The 18,588-nt window shown below is 41.8% G+C and overlaps 1 protein-coding gene across 1 annotated transcript; it reads right to left on the minus strand.

Moving 5' to 3' along the window:
* Positions 1 to 115: 115 nt before the first annotated feature.
* On the minus strand, positions 116 to 16,767 carry ZKSCAN5 (zinc finger with KRAB and SCAN domains 5). Its single transcript, XM_012639160.1, has 6 exons — positions 16,147 to 16,767; positions 12,284 to 12,422; positions 7,865 to 7,947; positions 7,455 to 7,590; positions 4,618 to 5,226; positions 116 to 2,437 (listed from the first exon to the last, which is right to left on the minus strand). Exons 1-6 carry the CDS (start codon positions 16,558 to 16,560, stop codon positions 1,311 to 1,313), a joined length of 2,508 nt encoding a protein of 835 aa, XP_012494614.1. The 5' UTR covers positions 16,561 to 16,767; the 3' UTR covers positions 116 to 1,310.
* Between the last annotated feature and the right edge of the window lie 1,821 nt (positions 16,768 to 18,588).

The raw sequence follows: 18,588 nt of genomic DNA on the forward strand, positions 1-18,588 counted from the left end.
TGAGAGCAGCTGGGGAGGAGTGTTCCAGCTTGGTAAAGGGGTCTGCACAGGGCACCATAGCATACAACACAATCAACAAATATTTATTTATTGGGCATTTATTGTAAGCCAGGCAAGTCAGCAGGAGCAGGGCCTCATGGTGCCCAGAAACACTCTCTCCCTCTCTCTACCAAGAAGGCTCAAGTGAACTCTCTCATCCAAGTCATCTTCTTTCCCCTCACAACTCCTACCCAGACCTTCCCACGAGGCAGGGTTAATGGGACCATGTACCTGCCTGCTCCTCGTTACTGTTTACTTTCCCTTCCAGCTGCAAAGCAAACAGAAACTCATTCCATCCTCCCTTACCCTACAGGGGAGGTCTATCCCCAGGCCACCTGGGAATCAGCAGCCGTACCGCTAGGACCAAGATTCTTCATTCGCTTTGGCCCAATTCTGCCCATGGATTTAGCTGCCCTTGCTCCTGTGGGTACTGTAAGATAAACCAGTCCACGGTTTTGTTTCTCTTCTCTTCTCTGCTCCCCTAAGGTCCTTCTTCCTTCATCTTGAGATGTGACCGAGCAGCACAGTTTCTCCTGAATTTACAAATTTAACTCCTCCTTCTATGAGCTAACCTTGATGCTAGTAAAATCAGAACAAAAACAAGGTTGAGTGTTTCATAGAGAAGTTGTAGATTGAATAAGGCAGCAGGAACACATACCTTCCAGCCTCTGAACCCCAATCTTGCCAAAATATAGATATCTTAAGTCAATTTCTTTTCAACGGGGTTAATACTCAAGATGGGAACAATGACTGGAGTATTCTAGTGGTTGGGATGATCATTTCTAGAAAAGGGGCATTGCTGAGGTACCAAAACGGATATCATGCTGAAAAATTCTTTCTTTCACCACACTCTTCCCTGAATAGATAGGCTGTCAAACAAGGCAGAAGCTACAAATAAAGCTTATTTCTACTGTGTTCATGAGGCTTTTCCCAGTGTCAATTTTCTAAGTTTCAAATAAAGTATGAGTGTCACCTGAAGGCTTCCCTTCATCCACCATGTCCGTAGGTTCTCTTTTTGTCTAGATTCCCAAGCACGAAGATGCTAACTAAAGCATTTCTCAATGAGGAAAGCAAACAGGTGTCTATGTACTGTGGATACTCCAGTGCGCCTGAAGGCTGAGTTCTAATTCAAGGATTTCAACATATCTGTAGGTTTGATGGATAAGTTGGAAGAATGTTTGAAGTTGTTATTACACTCATCACAGGAATAAGGTTTCTTTTCAGGAAGCCTTCTCTAAAATTGAATAAGAGATGTTCTACAATAGATACGCCTATGCACTTAAGGTATTTATGGAATCTGTCCTCTCATGGCTTCTCAGATGTTTAAAGAGGCTACAACTCCAACTGAAGCTCATTCCACATTCTTTACATTGAAAAGGTTTCTCACCAGTATGGATTCTCTGATGTTGATTAAGGTGTGACTTCAGAGTGAAGCCTCTTCCACATTCATTACATTGATGGGATTTTGTGCTAGAATAGATCTTCTGATGTTGTTTAATGTGGGAACACTGGCCAACATTTTCTCTACATATATCACATTTATAGGTTTTCTTTGCAGTATGAGTTCTGTAATGCTGAATAAGGTCTGAGCTGTAACTAAAGGCTTTTCCACATATATCACATTTATAAGGCTGTTCCTGTAATTCAATCTTCTTATCTTCAATCACTGTCAAGTTCCAACTATATGCTTCCTCACAAATGCCATTTTTTTCATTTTTCTGACCCATGTGGAGCACCTGATGTTCAATTAGGCTAATGTATTGGAAAAAGATTTCTCCACATTCACGACACTGATGGGATTTCTCCCTGGAGTGGAGACGCAGATGTCCAGCAAGGTGTGAACGCCTCCCGAAGCCTTTCCCACATTCGTTACATTTAAAGGGTCTCTCCCCACTGTGCACACTCTGATGCTGAACAAGATGGGACCTCACTCTGAATGCTTTTCCGCATAAATGACAGGTGTAGGGTTTTTCACCAGTGTGGACTCGCTGATGTTGAGTTAGGTGCACACGTTGATTATAGCTTTTCCCACATTCATCACACCTAAATGGTTTCTCCCCAGTGTGAATTCTTTGATGTTGAATAAGATGTGCACTTTGAATGAAGCTTTTCCCACATTCATTACACTTATGTGGTCTCTCTCCTGTGGAAGATTTTTTGTGGACATATGTGACTTCACTGCAATTCATCCTCTTTGAAGAGGGTTGTCCTAGTATCTCTTTCATGGGAATTCCCTGTTTTCTATCCACCTTGCCTTGGTGTTCGCAGCCTTCTCCAAAATCTGGAACTTGAGAAATATTTCTTTGGATTTTTCCAGATAGTTCCATGTCTGCTTCTGAAAATTCTGAAATTTTCTTCTTAACATTTAATTTGGTATTCTTACTTCTTTTGTCACTGCCTAGAAAAATAAAGAGGAAATGCAAATGCCATCGGTTCTTTTACAGAAGAAAAATAGCCCCTCAGAAAAAAGGACAGTCAGATGAGCCCATGATGTAGCAGGAGTAACAGAGGTAATGCATGTTATATACTTGATGCCAACAGGAGTGAAAAGAACTAACTTTTGGTGTTTGTCCAATGAAAAGAACAAGACAAAAAAGAGGCTTACTTAGATTGGTGGTGAGAATGATTGCAGCTATGCAATAATAGGGAAAAGTAAAAAATTTCTTTTATATAGGAAGGAGAGAAAGTTATTCTGAAATGGGGAGGAAGACAGGAAATGTGGAGGGACTTGTTACCCCAACATGAGTTAGGGAGACGAATGAAGTAGAAAAATACACAATTGGACGGTGAGAATTGACAAAAACTGGAAGAACAGGAGCAAAGGATTATACAAGGGAGTTGGGGGAATACCTGATTAGGAGCCAGGAAAAAGAAATGGGCCAGCAAAAAATACTGTCGAGAGGGTGGGTAATAATAGCTATCCCTGCCCTGCTCACCCTTAGCCAATACTCTGGCCTCAGTCTTCCTCCCACAGCAATTCATGCTTCTCTTCTGGGAATGCTTGTCACCTTTACTATCTGCTACCCTCAACAGACCACCAGCTCCAAGAGGGCATGAGCTGTAACTCTGTTCTGTTCATTAAAGATCCCGAGCACCTAGCACTGGAGATTCCCCATAAATGTAGCTGGATGAGCAAACAAAGTGTTTCTCCTTCGATCCAAAACAATGGGGGGAGGTAGGTATTAACTGGGAAACTAGCCATAGGAACAACTGCAGGGAAGATATAAAAGAAAAGATAGTATTTTAAAGCAACTGCTTTTCAAGTCCAGAGCACTACTGGACGGGATTTCCCAAGTGAGGCACTTGCTAAATAGAGATAGTACAGCTCAACCCAGAACTTTTGAGACACTAGGAACTTGATAAACTTCTATACCACGAAGAGGGACATGGCAGTGGCTATTAATGTGAATTACAAGTAGCTAGGCTTGGGACATCAAGGCATAATTAAAAAAAAAAAAAATCTTTGGCCAGTCTTAGAGTTGTCTGAAGTATACTATAATAATAAAAGCTTTTACATTCACCGCACAGTTTACAATGATCTCATCCATATGTAAAAGTGTCACTTGAACAGATTTTTAAAAATACATAAACAGGAAAATTACTCAACCTTATTCATAACCAAATTAATGAAAATACATACAACAAGGAATTCTCTTCTGCTTACTCGATTTGTTAAAAAAAGTTTTTTAATAACCCTGGAAAAATTCAGTAAACCGATACCACATGCGGTGCAATTGTTTTAAAAAGCAATCAAGGGCCATAAAAATATTGTTATGCTTTCATCTACTAATCCCACTTCTGGGAATCTATTATAAGGAAATAATTCCAAATATGGAAAAGTCACTGGCATAACACAGTTATCAGGACAAAGAAGAAAAAATCAGAAGCTCAACAACCAAAGAACAGTGAATTATGATGTCGCCACACGATGGCAGATTGCCAAAAATAACAAACAGGAAGGCTGAGCAACACACATTTTGTTAAAATGTGTGTTTAATATTTATGTGTACTCTTAGAGTACAACTATGTAAAACAGGCTTGTGGAAAAAGGTAGATGGAAATATACTAAATACTAATAGTTCTATTAGGATGGTGGGATTACGGGTGATTTTTTTCCCTCCCTCTTTTCTTTCCTCCAAACTTCCTGTACTACTGTTATTTTTTCATTTTGAAATAAGTAACATAACTAAATCAGGAAAAGGGGAAGAGAGAAAGAAGCACGTAAGAGAGCTAAATCTTCATTTACTACAATAGAAAGTCAACAGAGAATGGCTAAAATTGATGAGCCAAGCAACAGTAGTATTATTTTAAAATATGGAATTTCCAGAAGAAACAAATAAGAGCTGAGAGTAGATAGCTCTGGAAAAAGGGAAGTTATGGGGAAGGGATGAGGGGTGGGGGCCATAGGGTTTTGCCTATTAGAAATTTAAATATAAATAAGAACCAAATAAACTGTAATCTTTGCCTCTTCCTACTGCTCCCTCAGTATCACCAATTTGTCCTGTCATACTAATAAAACTACTAATAAAACAATTTTTGTCTCCACTTATTCCCTGAATACAAACCCCTCACACGTACATCTTTGGGATTTCTCTCTGAAGTGGCGTTTCAGGTGTTCGATCAGGTGTGAGTGCCGGCCAAAGTTCTTCCCACACTCGTTACATCCGTAGGGCCTCTCTCCACTGTGGACGCTGTGGTGCTGAACCAGGTGGGAGCTCACCCGGAAAGCTTTTCCACACACCTGACACTTATAGGGTTTCTCACCAGTGTGGACTCTCTGATGCTGAGTGAGGTGAACACGCTGATTATAGCTTTTCCCACATTCGCCACACTTAAATGGTTTTTCTCCAGTGTGGATGCGCCGATGTTGAATAAAGTTTGAGGCTTGAAGGAAAAATTTACCACAATCATTACATCTGTGACCTCTCTCACCATTTGTGTTCTGCTTACGGTTAACGTCTCTGATAGCACCAAGATCCCTTTTCTGGGATGGATTCTGCTTTGATTTCCCCACCGTGGGGTTCACCTGCCACCTTTGTACCATGCCCTTAAGGTCACTAACTTCTGCAAACTCTTGACTCTGGGGAACATTCCTTTCAGTGCTTCCTGATGTCATCCAATGTGATTCAGTGTCATCAGAAATCTGCTTTACTATGAGCTCCATATTGTTGTCTCTGGACTCATAATCTGAAATAACAGAAGGAAAATGAAAAAATTAGCTATTCACTGCATTAGGAGAAAGAAAATGATGGGATAATTAAATGAAACCAGTATGTGCTAGGGACACATGACTTTGTAAAATGACTTTACACTAAAGGGATGGGATAAAAAATATTCAGGCAGAAAATGGAGGCAGGTTAGGGAAGGGAGAGCTGGCAAGAGTGGTTGAGAGGAAAGAGACAGGGGAGTGGTCATTCTGTTTAATGAAGAGCATGTCCTCCTGGTCTGGTGCTTACATACAGTACCTATTCATGAGTACCTGTGTGCTATTACATATTCTTAACGAAATCTGTTATTAGGTTATGCAGTTAACCCTTGTCTTCACCTTCCTCTTTCTGGGAATTCATAGCGTGGAGAAGATGATCTTTCTAGTTCTTTCCATCCCCAAAGGATTTCAGTTTGGTATGAATTAGTCTAAAGGAAAAAAGACATTCTTTCTATACCCAGAGAAGAACCTACTGTTTTCAAGGGCTAGGTTAGCGTTCACTGGTCACCGATGAACGCGGGTGTTTAAGTGAATGTAATCAGTGCCCTTGCGCACCCACATCAGCAACAGATGTTTCACTCAAAACACTAAAGTTTACTATGGTTCATAGAGACAAATCTTCAGTAGATCATAAAAAATAAGGAATATTATTTTTAAAATACTAAAGGGATCATAACCTATTGAGAATTTCCTAATAAGATTTTTTTGTGAAAAGAAAGAGTTTTCAATGTTACATAATAATGGTAATAAGAGCTAACATTTGCCAAGTACGTATTATGGGCCAGGCACGATGTTAGGCACTTTAGAGTTTAATGGCATGTTTAATCCTTATGATGACCTTATAAGGTAGGTACTATCATTATCCTTTTTTGACACAGTCAGAAATTATAATTCTTTTACCATGAAGACAATTTTTTTTTTTTGAGACAGTCTCACTCTGTTGCCCGGGCTAGAGTGCCATGGCATGAGCCTAGCTCACAGCAACCACCTGGGCTCAAGTGATCCTCCTGCCTCAGCCTCCCAAGTAGCTGGGACTCCAGGCGCTCACCACCACACCCAGCTAATTTTTTGTTTCTATTTTCAGTTGGCCAGCTAATTTTTTCTATTTTTAGTAGAGATGGGGTCTCACTCTTGGTCAGGCTGGTCTCAAAGTCCTGCCCTGAAACGATCCTCCTGCCTTGGCCTCCCAGAGTGCTAGGATTACAGGCGTGAGCCCTGTATGGCTACAGCCTGGCCATGAAAATGATTTTAATTTTAATTTACTGTATAGCTGTTTTTACTTCTCTTCCTAAAAATACATTTTAACAGTGGAAACATTTTAACAGCACATTTTTTGTTTTTTATTAAAAACACCTTACCACAAACCCAAATATTTTAAGTGTTTTTCCCTCTCCCATTTAACTAGGCAGGTAATACCAGCACTATAGTATTTTTTTCCTCTGTTTTATTCACATCTGCTTGTGCTGGAACATTTTATTCTTATTAGAATTCTCTCCCATTTAACAAACCAAACAAGCATATGACTTTCTTTTTTCTGGGGGTGAATTTGAAAAAAAATCAGATTAGTCCAATGCACCTCTTCGGAGCTATTAATAATTATCCTTCTCAGGATCATAACTTAGTTAGAAATAGGGGCATAAAATTCAAGAAGCAATGTGATGTGTAACATGCCAATGCCAAGGCAAACATCATAAAGTAAGTATCGATGATCTGAGAATGGTAACGCAGTGAACAACTAGACATCCATGCATTGGAAGAAAGGGAAAAAAGAATTAATGCTATTGAGATACTGTAATAGCTACTATGATGAATGGTTATTCAGCAAAGTCTGAGATGTTTTCACAAATCAAAATTATTCTGTTAAAAATTATCCAATTTATCAAGGAGTATAATAACTACTAAAAATTTGTTAAAATCCAAACCTGATAATTTTAAGCTCTTTTATTTTAAAGCAGTAACAGCTTTGCTGGATTGCAAAAACTATACCCTCAAGTACTATCAGTGTTAATCACACTCTTATTTAAATAGAAATAATCAGAATAAGCTGAAATAAGACAAAAAGAGGAGGTTGATTTATTCTTTCACAGAAAAAAATAAGCAAAGTCATAGCAATTAAAACATACATGCTTTTATAGGATGTGCTGGAAATATTCTTTACAAAATAGCAAAATTAAGCTGTCCTAATCCATGCAGATGCAGTCATTCTTACCCATGGAAGTAATACTCCCATAATTCTCCTTCCTGTCATCCCTATAAAGGGACTTCTGGGACTGGTCCAAATGTCCCCATTCCTCCAGGATGAAGGATACAGCCACATCAGCCACATCTTCGATTTTCACCAACTTCTGAAACAGGAGATCTCCACTAAATTCCCATTGCCTAGGTTCAAATTTGGGAAGAACTGGGCACATTAAGGAAAGAAAAAGGGAGGGACTGTGGCTCAAAGAGGACAGGGAAGCACTGGGCAGAAGGGAAAAGACAAAAGCTCATGAAGGCACCAACCCAGGACAGGGCTGGTCACTGGTTAAGGAAACAGAACTGAAAGGTTTGGGATTAAGGCAGGTACTTGTCAGAGACAAGGTATGGGTTCTCACTGAGGGCAAAGGGGCACCAGCTCACCTGGGACCCAGCTGAGAGAATTGAAGTTGCCAGCTCCTGGCTGTCCTTCAGGGGAAGGGAAGGAACTTGGAGAACAGGCAGGGCTGAGGGAGAAGAAAAAGAGGTTTAAGTGAGAATATCTCTGCCCAGTTCTCATTGCCACGATGCTCCTCTCTTGCTCATGACTCTGCAATGGCTGGGCGCTGCTCCCAGGCTCAATTCTTCTGCTTGGCTCTCAAGACCTACTTTCTGGATCCTCCCATATTTACCCTACTATTCTTCCTTCTCACAAAAAACCAGACTCCCTACTTTGGTCAGGCCAATCCCTGCTTGTCTTTCCCCTACAAAGGATGCATTCTGCTCTACCAAGATCAAATCTATTATCTCAAAGAACCACCAAAGTCCCTCATCTTCCATGAAGCTGAAGCATTATCTATAGCCCAGGACTTCTCAACTTTGACATGCAAACAAATCACGGACACAGCAGATTCTGACTCAGGAGGTCTGGGGTGAGGCCTGATGTTTTGCATTCCTAACAAGCTCCCAGGTGATGCCGGTGCTGCTGTTACTTAGACCACACCTGGATTAGCAAGGCCTCAGTCCAGTCTCCCCTCAAGGAATTTCCACGGTTTATACTCAGTCAAGAAGTGTGTTATTAAGATGACTCTGTCTTATACGAATAGGCAGATAAAACAATTCTCCCCTTAAAAAACTGCTATGTAATGAGACAGATATGTAAGTCTTACTTACAACACAGTGTGAGGAGTACTACAATTGAAGTTCACTCAAATTCCTGTAGGAACACAGAGGCAGAAGCACCAGAAAAGCCTTTCCCCAGAAAGTGACTGTGGGCAGTGAGGATGGCGTGGGGGAGATGGGGTGCTTTCCCCAAGAGGGAATAGCATGTACAATGCCTAGAGCGTCTCGGATTCATGGTATATCTGGATCTGACTGGCTATGTGTGCCCTGACTTGGACAGACCTGCCTGGGATTAACCCTTAACCCAATAGTTTAGACCCTGTTATGGTTTCCTCGGTCCTGGAGATCTCCATGCATATGTGGCTTGCTGATTTCCAATGACTGGGAAATAAGGAGCAATGGCACAAAAAGAAGGTGATAATGGTGAGAGATGAAAGTAAAAAACAGAGAAGGGACCTGAAACCAGGAGAGGCTAAAGAGTCAAAGTAGGACTTGACAAAAGTGATGAAAAGAGTCTATATCTGAGTGAATGGTAATTTTGTTGAATTAAAGAAATGGGCTGGGGTCTCTGGGTTAACAGAGCAAAGATAAGCAGCACCTGGGAACAGAAGAAGAAAGGAGCCTGATCTGGTGAGACTCTGCAAGTGGAGGGACCAGGAATGACTCAGGGAGGGTGGCAGTCTGTGCTGGGGAGAACTTAGTGGTAAAGCAAAGGTGAAAAGCTCAGAATAGGGGAGAAATATGAATTTACAGTCAACTGCTTGGGTTAAAACTGCAGCTCTGTTACTTAATAGCTTTGTGACCCTCGACAAATTACTCAACCTCTCTAGGCCACAGATTCTTAATTTCTAACATAAAGATACCAATACCAATTTCACAGAGTTATTACAGGATTGTTGGTATACCAACAAAGTGTACTGGACACAATTTCAGTTTTTGAGTTTCTTTTCTGAGCAGTTTTAAATATTTTTAAGGTCAGTATAATATAGCTTTTATTATTTTTGAGGTCTTCTAAAGAACAAAATGGAAATTTATTTTTATTTTATAAATAGAATAAAACTTATTTCATTTTGTAATTTTTTTTTTGAGACAGAGTCTCACTCTGTCACCCAGGCTAGAGTACAGTGGTGTCATCATAGCTCACTGCAATCTCAAACTCCTGGGCTCAAGTGGTCCTCCTCCTTCAGCCTCCCAAGTAGCTGGGACTGCAGGCCCATGTCACGACAACCAGCTAATCTTTCTATTTCTCACTCTTGCTCAAGCTGGTCCTGACCTCAAGCGATCTTCTTTGGCCTCCCAAAGTGCTAGGATTACAGACGTGAGCCAGTAATGAGACTATCCCGGCCTCATCTTGTAATTTCTATACAGATCCGTCAGACACTTGCACAAATGTAAGACACAGTTTGGGATCTGTGTTATCTGATTTTTCTTATACCCTGAAGCATTTTTCTATTTTATCATCCTGTGACATTAATTATTCCCAACAATGCCACAAAAGACCAATAAGAATGAAAGATAAGAGATATTTAGGATCATGGAATAGTGAAATAAATCATCATTCTTCACTATTCTCAAAATACTGCATGTGTTGCCCAAAGTATTGTATCATTCTTCAAGAAGGTAGAAAAGATTGTTGATACCTACATCCAGCTTTCATTGAACACAGTTGAGAATTCAGAATTTTTCATTTGCTGTCCATATGCGAAAGAGAAGAAAATTTGTAGGGGATGACATTCATTATTATCAGGCAGTTCAGAAGATTACCCAGACAGATAGGGGCACTCTCTAAGGATAATGATAATGACGAAACTGAAAGTGTAAGGGAAATCTAAGCATGAATCTTCGAATCCTAGATAGATTTTCTCAAAATCAATATCAACAATCAATAATATACACGTATTTCTAATTTCCAAAAGGAAATATGGCATTCTCATCCAGCGAGTCACTCAGCAGGGAGGACTTCAGGACTTCATCACGTAGTATTTTGCTAAAAGCACAGTACTAGTACTATATGATAGTATTCTTTCACCTTTTATGATGTTTGTACATTAAAATATACTTGATATATTAAAATTTCTTTTAAGAAGCTGCTTTATACTACCCTTTGATTCTTCTGTAAATTATTCACAAAATGACTTAAAAATATAAAAGAATCAAAAGGATTCACTACAAGGGCAACATACATAACCTAAACATCTATACCCCCATAATATGCTGAAAAAATAAAAAAAAAAAAGAAAGTATTCACTGGCCCCACATGGCAAATAGTAAGAACTATTTTTCCTGGTATACTGAGGGTTAAATGAGTTCATACAGGTAAAATGCTCACAACAGTCCCTGCACATAGTATGCACTCTATAAGTAACAGCTGCTGCTGCTGTTGTCATCTTACCACAGTGCAAGTAAAGCTAGAAAAAATTAGGGCAGTGGGGCATGGCAAGGGAATGACCTGACCAATGAAGGAAGCCTAGAAGAAAGTCTGGAACCAAACAGAAAATATAGTCCCTTGCCCACAATTCTGAAATCCAAAAGCTGTAAATACCAAAGGTTCTTTTTTTCATTAAGCTAGGCATTGAACTAATTTGACAGCAAGAATTGACCTGAACTGATGTGAAACTATGTAAACTCTTTTATTTAATCGACTTATTGTAAATCTGCATATATTTCACTACCAGAAATATTAATGTATGTGATCGTGGATGTCAATTCAAATCCTGCTGCTAGTGTAATGTGTGATATATGAATCATACCACCTTACTAAATCTGCAAAATTCTGAATTCCAAAATATATCTGACACCAAGTGTTTCTATAAAGGGATTATGGATTTGTAGACATATAATACGATAATCACAGCTGTTAACTTGTCTTCCTTGATGTACAGAAGGCAGGTTAGTAAAATTGAGGGGGTGGAGATGTTACAGCAAGTGTTCCCGAGGACAAACCATGCAGCACACGGAGAGTCAGAGAATCAAAGTTTATTCGCTGGCAGGCTCAGAGGGGCCTCGCCACCAAATTCTGAGCCCCGTCTACCTGATTTTTCCCACTTTTATTAAGTTGTGGTGGTCTAGGGTGTAGGGTGTCAGGTGGTTAATGTGTGCCAGGTAATAGGTTAGTTGATGTATCAGATAATAGATTTAGTGTTATGCTGATGAGCCAGGTAGTAGATTTAGTGTTATGCTGATGTGCCAGGTAATAGATTAGTTGATGGGTCAGGTAATAGGTTAGTATTATGCTGGTCTTCTGTGAGGGGTGGAGGTCTCAGATGGCTGATGTGCCAAGTAACAGATGGGGGTTTTCCTTATCAGAGAGAATAAATGTTCTAAAGGTCATTGTGAAAAAACTGCTTCAAGTAAGATTTCAAGGTGAATGCCTGAGCAGCCAGAAATGAACGCAATTAGGAACTGGAGAGCTTTTTTTATATAAGCATTAAGATAACAAATCTATGAGGAAGAGGTAAAAAACTGCTGTAAGATGATTGTGATACTTTTGCAAAAGACTTTTGTAGATCTTTTAACAGCGCCCACACTTAGAGCTGTCATCATCTGCGTTATAGCTTTTGAATAAAACTGGTGTAGTTCCTAGCCATCCTATCAGCTGACCTCTCTCTTAACAACAGGGACTCAACTCTGGGTCCCCAGCCCTTCCCCATCTACAGTCGCTCTCTTGCAGATGGTGCCTGCCATGTGGCCAGGGTACCCACTCTCTATCCACGTGTGTTCCACTGAACTGCTGAGCCTCACCATTTTCCTCCAGGAGATGAGGCTTCTGTGGCTCTTGTTCAGGCTGGGTGTTCCCAGACAGGGGCTGGTGACTGAAGGGCTCTTGCACTGCTCCAGGTGGTACCATCTTCTGAGGAAGCATGTCAGGACACGCAACAATCTAATAATCACAACCACAACCAATCAGCACAGTTACAGGGAAGGCTATAAAAGAATCCAGTCGAATTACATTAGACTTTCATTCTCTCCCTTGCCAAACAATTAAAGTGCATCTGCAATAAGCCATTACAGTGGTTTACGACTTCTAGTTGGAGAAGACTTTCATTAAACACATCAACATAACAAATAAATAGATAATTACAAACTGTGCTAAATGTGAGAAAGAAGAACCTGGTGCCATGAGGCCTACGTTAGACTGGGAGGCCAGGAAAGGCTTTTCTGAGGAAGTGTCACTTAAGCAAACACCTACAGGATGAGAAGAAGCCAGCCAGGAGAAAAGTAGAAGTGACTCAGGCAGAGAAAACATTAGAAAACACCCTCAGGCAGAAAGGAAGTGTTTGAAACAACCACCTTAAGGCCAGTGTGGCTAAAATTTAGTAAAGGCAGGAGAGAGGTGCAAAAGGAGGTTAGGGCACCACAGGACTCAGGAAGTCGCATTGGGACAGATCAACACTAAGACTTAAGTCAGTTCACATCCAGCATGCTACAGTCCTCCACCTTTCTGCTCCTGGCTCTTACTCAACCCTGGGCTGCACAATTACTCTGCCACGGCCACTCCCTAGAAATCTGCATATTCTGGAAGGTAATAAGCATGCCAGAGAGAAATAAGACCCTGCACTATGATAGAGTTGCAATCCCCCTTGCCCCTCCTTTAGGTTTCAAAGCATTTTAAATTTTAATCCTCCTGGTACTGGCAAAATGTGGTACAGAAACTACATTACGAGGCAGCTGCAAAGTAATGGTGGCAAATACCACTCTGTGTGGAAGTGTGTGTGTCCTGGTGGATCCACTCAGAACAGGAGTTAAGGTGATTCCAAGTAGGTTAAAGGGCACTTGGCATCAAGGAACCAAAGCAGCCCATGAGGCCCGCTGGGATGAGGAAAAAGAAACGCAGGATAGAGCCCAAGAAAACACTTGCCCAGAGACAAAACTGCTCGGAGATAAAGTTCAAGAGCAATGTTGGGGATACCAGAAGGCAGGTAGAGGGAAAGGCAAACAAAGTGAGCAGTGGAAGCCCTTGGAAAAATCCCCTCTATAGGCCTAAAATCCTTGACTGCCACCAAGAAATGATTTTTATGCGTTCTTTCCAAAGATGGACTGCATATCACAATGAGAGAGGTAAACATGTAATATCTGCTGTAAAGTCTCCACCTTAAAAATCCTTTTGGTTTTAAACTATGCTTTTGAATATTTATTTCTGTAAAACAGTAAGGAAAATTTGTCCATTAGTGTCCCAAATCAGGTTAAAGGAATAAATGTGGATGTCATCATGAACCTGTACTTTGTGCCCTGACTGAGCAATGGAAAGGTCCAAACATTCCCATCTACAGGAGAATCTTTCAGGACAGCTGCAGGGTCTGGTCATGGGGCAGTAGCCACTTCCTCTGCTGCTATCTGCATGATGGAATAAGCTAAACCACCCCAAGAGCCTGAGCTCTGGAACGCTGAAGTATCCCTTATCCCAGAAGTAAGAACAATGAGACCGGTATCTTACATTTAAATGCAATGGCTCTAAAGAATGATGGAAAATCTCTGACTAGCTTTAAACTCTTGTAAACTCATGATCTCATGATTTTTGATTCTTTCCTATGAAAAACAGAAATTAAAGTTTAGGAGAGCATGAGCCTAACAGCAAGAGGAAGGTAGGGGGTCAGGTTATAAATGAGTATAGGAAAGGACAAGAAGATGCAACAACATATAGATACCAATCCTCCCCTAAATTAATATATGATTTAATGCAATACCAACAGGATTTTGGAGTAATGGAAACTAAATAAGTAATTCTCAAGTTCATAAAAGGAAAAGAAATTACTGAAAAAAGTTTGGAGGGAGTAAGGGTAACCCTACCAGATACCAAAACATTTCACAGAGCTCAAATAATTAAAATGCTGCTACATAAACAGACAGTAAAAACAATAAAATAGAATAGAAAGACCAGAAATAGACCCAAATACATGCAGAAATTTAATATGTAATAAAGGTGGCATTTTATCAGAGAAGAGAGGAAAAAAGGATTACTATAAAAGTTGCTGGGAGCAACTGAATAGGTTTGTGGGAAAAAAATGAGTTGTAACCACACCAAATACCCTACATCAAAATAAATTCCAGATGGAGCAATCATTTAAAAATGTAAAAAAAAAAAAGAAAGAAAGAAAAAGAAAAAGAAAAATAGTAGAGAATAAACTATGAAAAAAATTTTTTTACAATACTGTAATGAAGAAGGTCTATCTAAGTATGGCACAAAACCCAGAAACCATAAAATAAAATCGTTAAACCGTATACAAATCGAAGACTGGGTGTGGTGGCTCACACCAGTAATTCCAGCACTTTGGGAGACAAAGGTGGGAGGATGGCTTGAGCCCAGAAATTCAAGACCAGCCTGTGCAATGTAGCAAGACTGTGTCTTTACAAAAAATAAAAAAATTAACCGGGCATGGTGGCAGGTGTCTATAATCCCAGCTACTTTGGAGGTTGAGTCAGGAGGATCGCTTGAGTGATTGCACCACTGCACTCCAGCCTAGGTGACAGTGAGATCCTATCTCTAGAAATAATAAAATAAAAAAATAAAAATAAAAATTTAAAAACCTGCAAAACAAAAATCTCCATATGCAAAGACAAACCGCAAACTGGAAAAATAACACTTGCAACTCACATGACAGACATAATGTTATTGTTTCTATTAGGTAAGAAATATAGCTAAGGAATATAAACAGATAATTTGCAAAAAGGGGTATACAAATAGCCCTTAAAAATATGTATTGATCAAACTTATGAGAGAAATGAAAATTAAAGTTGCACAGAAATGCAACATTGCATCTTTTGCATTGGCAATAACCACAAAGTTTGATAACACTGTGCTATCAGGCTGTGGCCAAAAAATTTCTCCCATACATTGCTGGTGGGAATATAAATTGGTATAATCTCTATGGGGAGGTAATCTGTCAACAGCTATCAAAATTACAAATGTACCTCCGAACCAACAATTTGAGTTACAAGCATTCATTCTACAATTATTGAGGGAGAGATATATGTAGGGTATTCATTGCAGCAAAGTTTGTTACAGTAAAAACTTAAAACGATCTAAAGGAACAACTTAAATAGAACAATTCAAACTCCTTCAGTAGGAGTTAATATAATGTGGATTCAAAGAATGAGGCAGCTCTAGCTGCATTGACATGGAACAAACCAAGATATATGATCAAAAAGGCAGAAGTGCACAGTAACTTAAAAACATTTGTGTGTGTGTTTTAAAACATGTCATGTACATATATGCATATATATACAGAACACATATCTCTGTAAGGATATACAAGTATCATGTAACAGTGGTTGCCTCTGGTGAGGAGAACATGGCAGTTGGGAAATTAGGGTGAGAGGAAAACTTACTTTTTATTACAACCTTATTATGTACCTTTTTGAATTTTGTATATAATTGAAAAAATAAATACAGTAATCTAAAAAATAAGTAAGATCCCAGATTGTCTTCTACAGGTTAACATACTGGATATTGCTTCTCTTTGCTGGAGTGGCAGGAAATCTCCGCAGCAGTACCTAATCCCAGGAGAACAAAAGCACTAGAGGACTAAGAATGTCACCCCTGCCCAGCAGCTCCTTAACTCTTTCCTCTCCTTCCTCACCATTCCTATGTCTGTTCTTTGACTCACCTGTTGTCTGCGTTCCTCAAGCTCTCGCTGTATGTTTTCTACCACAGCCACCGCCTCCTCTCCGCTTTCAGGGTGATGTTCTCTCACCCAGGCCTGGAACTCCTCAGGCAGGATGGTCAGGAACTGCTCCAGCACCAGCAGCTCCAGGATCTGCTCCTTGGTGTGCAGCTCCGGCCTCAGCCACTCGCAGCAGAGCACGCGGAGTTGGCTGAGAGCCTCCCGGGGTCCCGATGCCTCATGGTACTGGAAGTGCCTGAAGCGCTGGTAAAAAGTCTCAAACGTGGGCGGGTTGTACTCCTGCATCCAGGTGCAGTCTTCTTCTTCCACCTTCACTATTAGAAGGTCTTCTTGCTCCTGTGAAGTCTCAGCTGGAGGGTCTAAGTCTACAACTTCCCGGGATTCTGTCATTATCATGCCAACTCAGAGGGCAATCTCCCGAGGCTGTGTTACACTGAACAGACTTGTTTCTTGCTCTTTAAAATCTGAAGGACTCTTTCAGTAACGTACAACCTACTGATGTATTGGGAATCATTATTAGCAAAGAGAGATGGCAAAGAGATCATCTATACTAACGATGGCCACTCAACAAAGTAATTTTCTTAAAAATATGGACTACAAGGCAGCCGTCACTCCACCCATAAAATGATTACTAACGGAGAATATCTCCAACATTTAAGGGATGTAAAGGAGAGCCATAACAAATGTGACATCAGGCCCGACCTAAAACAGTTTTAGAGGTGAACTTTACATTTCACATAAACAATGGGACAAGACTTACTAACTAGTCCAGATGCAGCCGCTCCTTCTCTTTACCATAAGCCAAACTTAAGTCAGAATAGGGGTGAAAAACATTACAATGGTCAAAATTGGTGCTGTCCTTCAAGCTACAAGAGCTTGACAGGCCAATGAGAGACTTCATTGATCCCGAAGAGAAGCGGCGCTATAGGTACAGATTCAGACCTGGGTTGCTTGGAATCGCCCCTGACCCGGAGACACGAAGATCGGCACGCTCAAGGTTAGGGACAGGACCCCCGTCCGGACACAAAGTTCCATCCCCTCCCTTCAAGGCCCCAGTCTCAGGGAGGTCTCCTGGAAGATCGAGCTCCCCGCAGGCAAGGCTGGGAAGGTGGGGTTCTTCTTAAAACGGAGAGAAAATCGAAGCCAACACTTCCACGCCGGAAGTAAGCAAGTCCAAGCTTTCCCTGTCCAACCGGGTTAAACCTTAAATCCCACCCCCGAGAGCACTTCCGAGTCCTCTCTAGGAATCCCGGAGGTCCTCGCCTCGCAGCGGGTGGGAGGCGCCCGTCCCGAGAGGCGGGGAACGTGCGGACCAATCGGAGGGGAGACGGGGCGCGGGCCCGGGACCCCAGCCCACCCGCCGTGACCGGGCCGCCCCCAGGTCCCCCGAAGCCTCAGGTACAGCATCACCGGAGCAGGGTAGCCAACGGAGCCGCGCTCTCCTCCACCCCACCCCAAATCCATTTAAACAGCCCGAGCTCCTCCCTTCCTTGGGTGGGGGCGGGGGCGGAGCCTTAGGGGCCTGGCAACAGTTGCTAGGGTCTGATTGGCCGTGGAGCTTGCGTCTCCCCCCAACCCAACACTCTGCGCCCCGATTCGAAGTAAGTACGTACCTGTCTGCGAGTCCGCAACCCTCCCTTATCGTTCATTTCGGGCCGTTGGGTATTTTCATTTGAATCCTCGCCACTCTCCCCATCCCCTCTCCAAACACACCCACCTCTTTACCACCACGGTCAGGTCGTAGGGCCGACATCTCCAACGTCAGACTGTCCAGTCGTGGGAGCCAGTGCCCCCCAGGACTACATCTCCCAGGAAACTACGCGCGGGCCTCGCGGGCTGGCCAATGCGACCGCGGCTCTCTCTGGAGCCTCGGTCTCGTGGGCCTATCAGAACGTGGCAGGGCCGGGAGGCGTGTCCTCGGGCTCCCCGCCGGAAGGCTGTGTGTGGGCCTCTAATCTCCAGGGAGTGCCGTCCAGGCCACCGCTCAGGGCCTCCCTAGCCCAGGGGATCCCATCCTTAATCTCTCATTTCCGTGTGGTGCCTTACGGTTTTCCAAGTCCTTCGCAGTTTACAAAGTGGACAGGCAGGACAAGCGTTACTATCGCCACTCTTTTAAGGGCGCCGAAGAACACTGGAATTGCAGCATCTGCAAACAGAGAAGGTATTTAGAGGTTAAAGGTCTCTTTTCCGAGCGTCTAAAATCATGTATCATGTAGGTACCTTCCTATCTAGGACAGAACCCCTGATGAATGTTTGCATTGTATGCATTTTTTGTGTTTGTGAGTTGACCTTTTTCGTTTTTTGAGACGGGGTCTCGCTGTGTTGCCCAGGCTGGTGTGCAGTGGCTATTCACAGGGGCGATTCACCGCGCAGTACAGCCAAGAACTCCTTGGCTAAAGTGATCCTGTCCCTCAGACTCCTGAG

The sequence above is a fragment of the Propithecus coquereli genome, unplaced genomic scaffold (genome assembly GCF_000956105.1).
Source record: "Propithecus coquereli isolate 6110/MARCELLA unplaced genomic scaffold, Pcoq_1.0 Scaffold137, whole genome shotgun sequence".
In the NCBI taxonomy this organism is placed as follows: domain Eukaryota; kingdom Metazoa; phylum Chordata; class Mammalia; order Primates; family Indriidae; genus Propithecus; species Propithecus coquereli.

Coding starts and splice junctions, on each gene's coding strand:
- ZKSCAN5 (XM_012639160.1), bottom strand. CDS start 16,560: ATGATAATGACAGAATCCCGGGAAGTTGTAGACTTAGACCCTCCAGCT. Junction 5,227..7,454: donor TGGGAGTATTACTTCCATGG/GTAAGAATGACT, acceptor CTGTTATTTCAG/ATTATGAGTCCAGAGACAAC. Junction 2,438..4,617: donor CAGAGAGAAATCCCAAAGAT/GTACGTGTGAGG, acceptor TTATTTTTCTAG/GCAGTGACAAAAGAAGTAAG.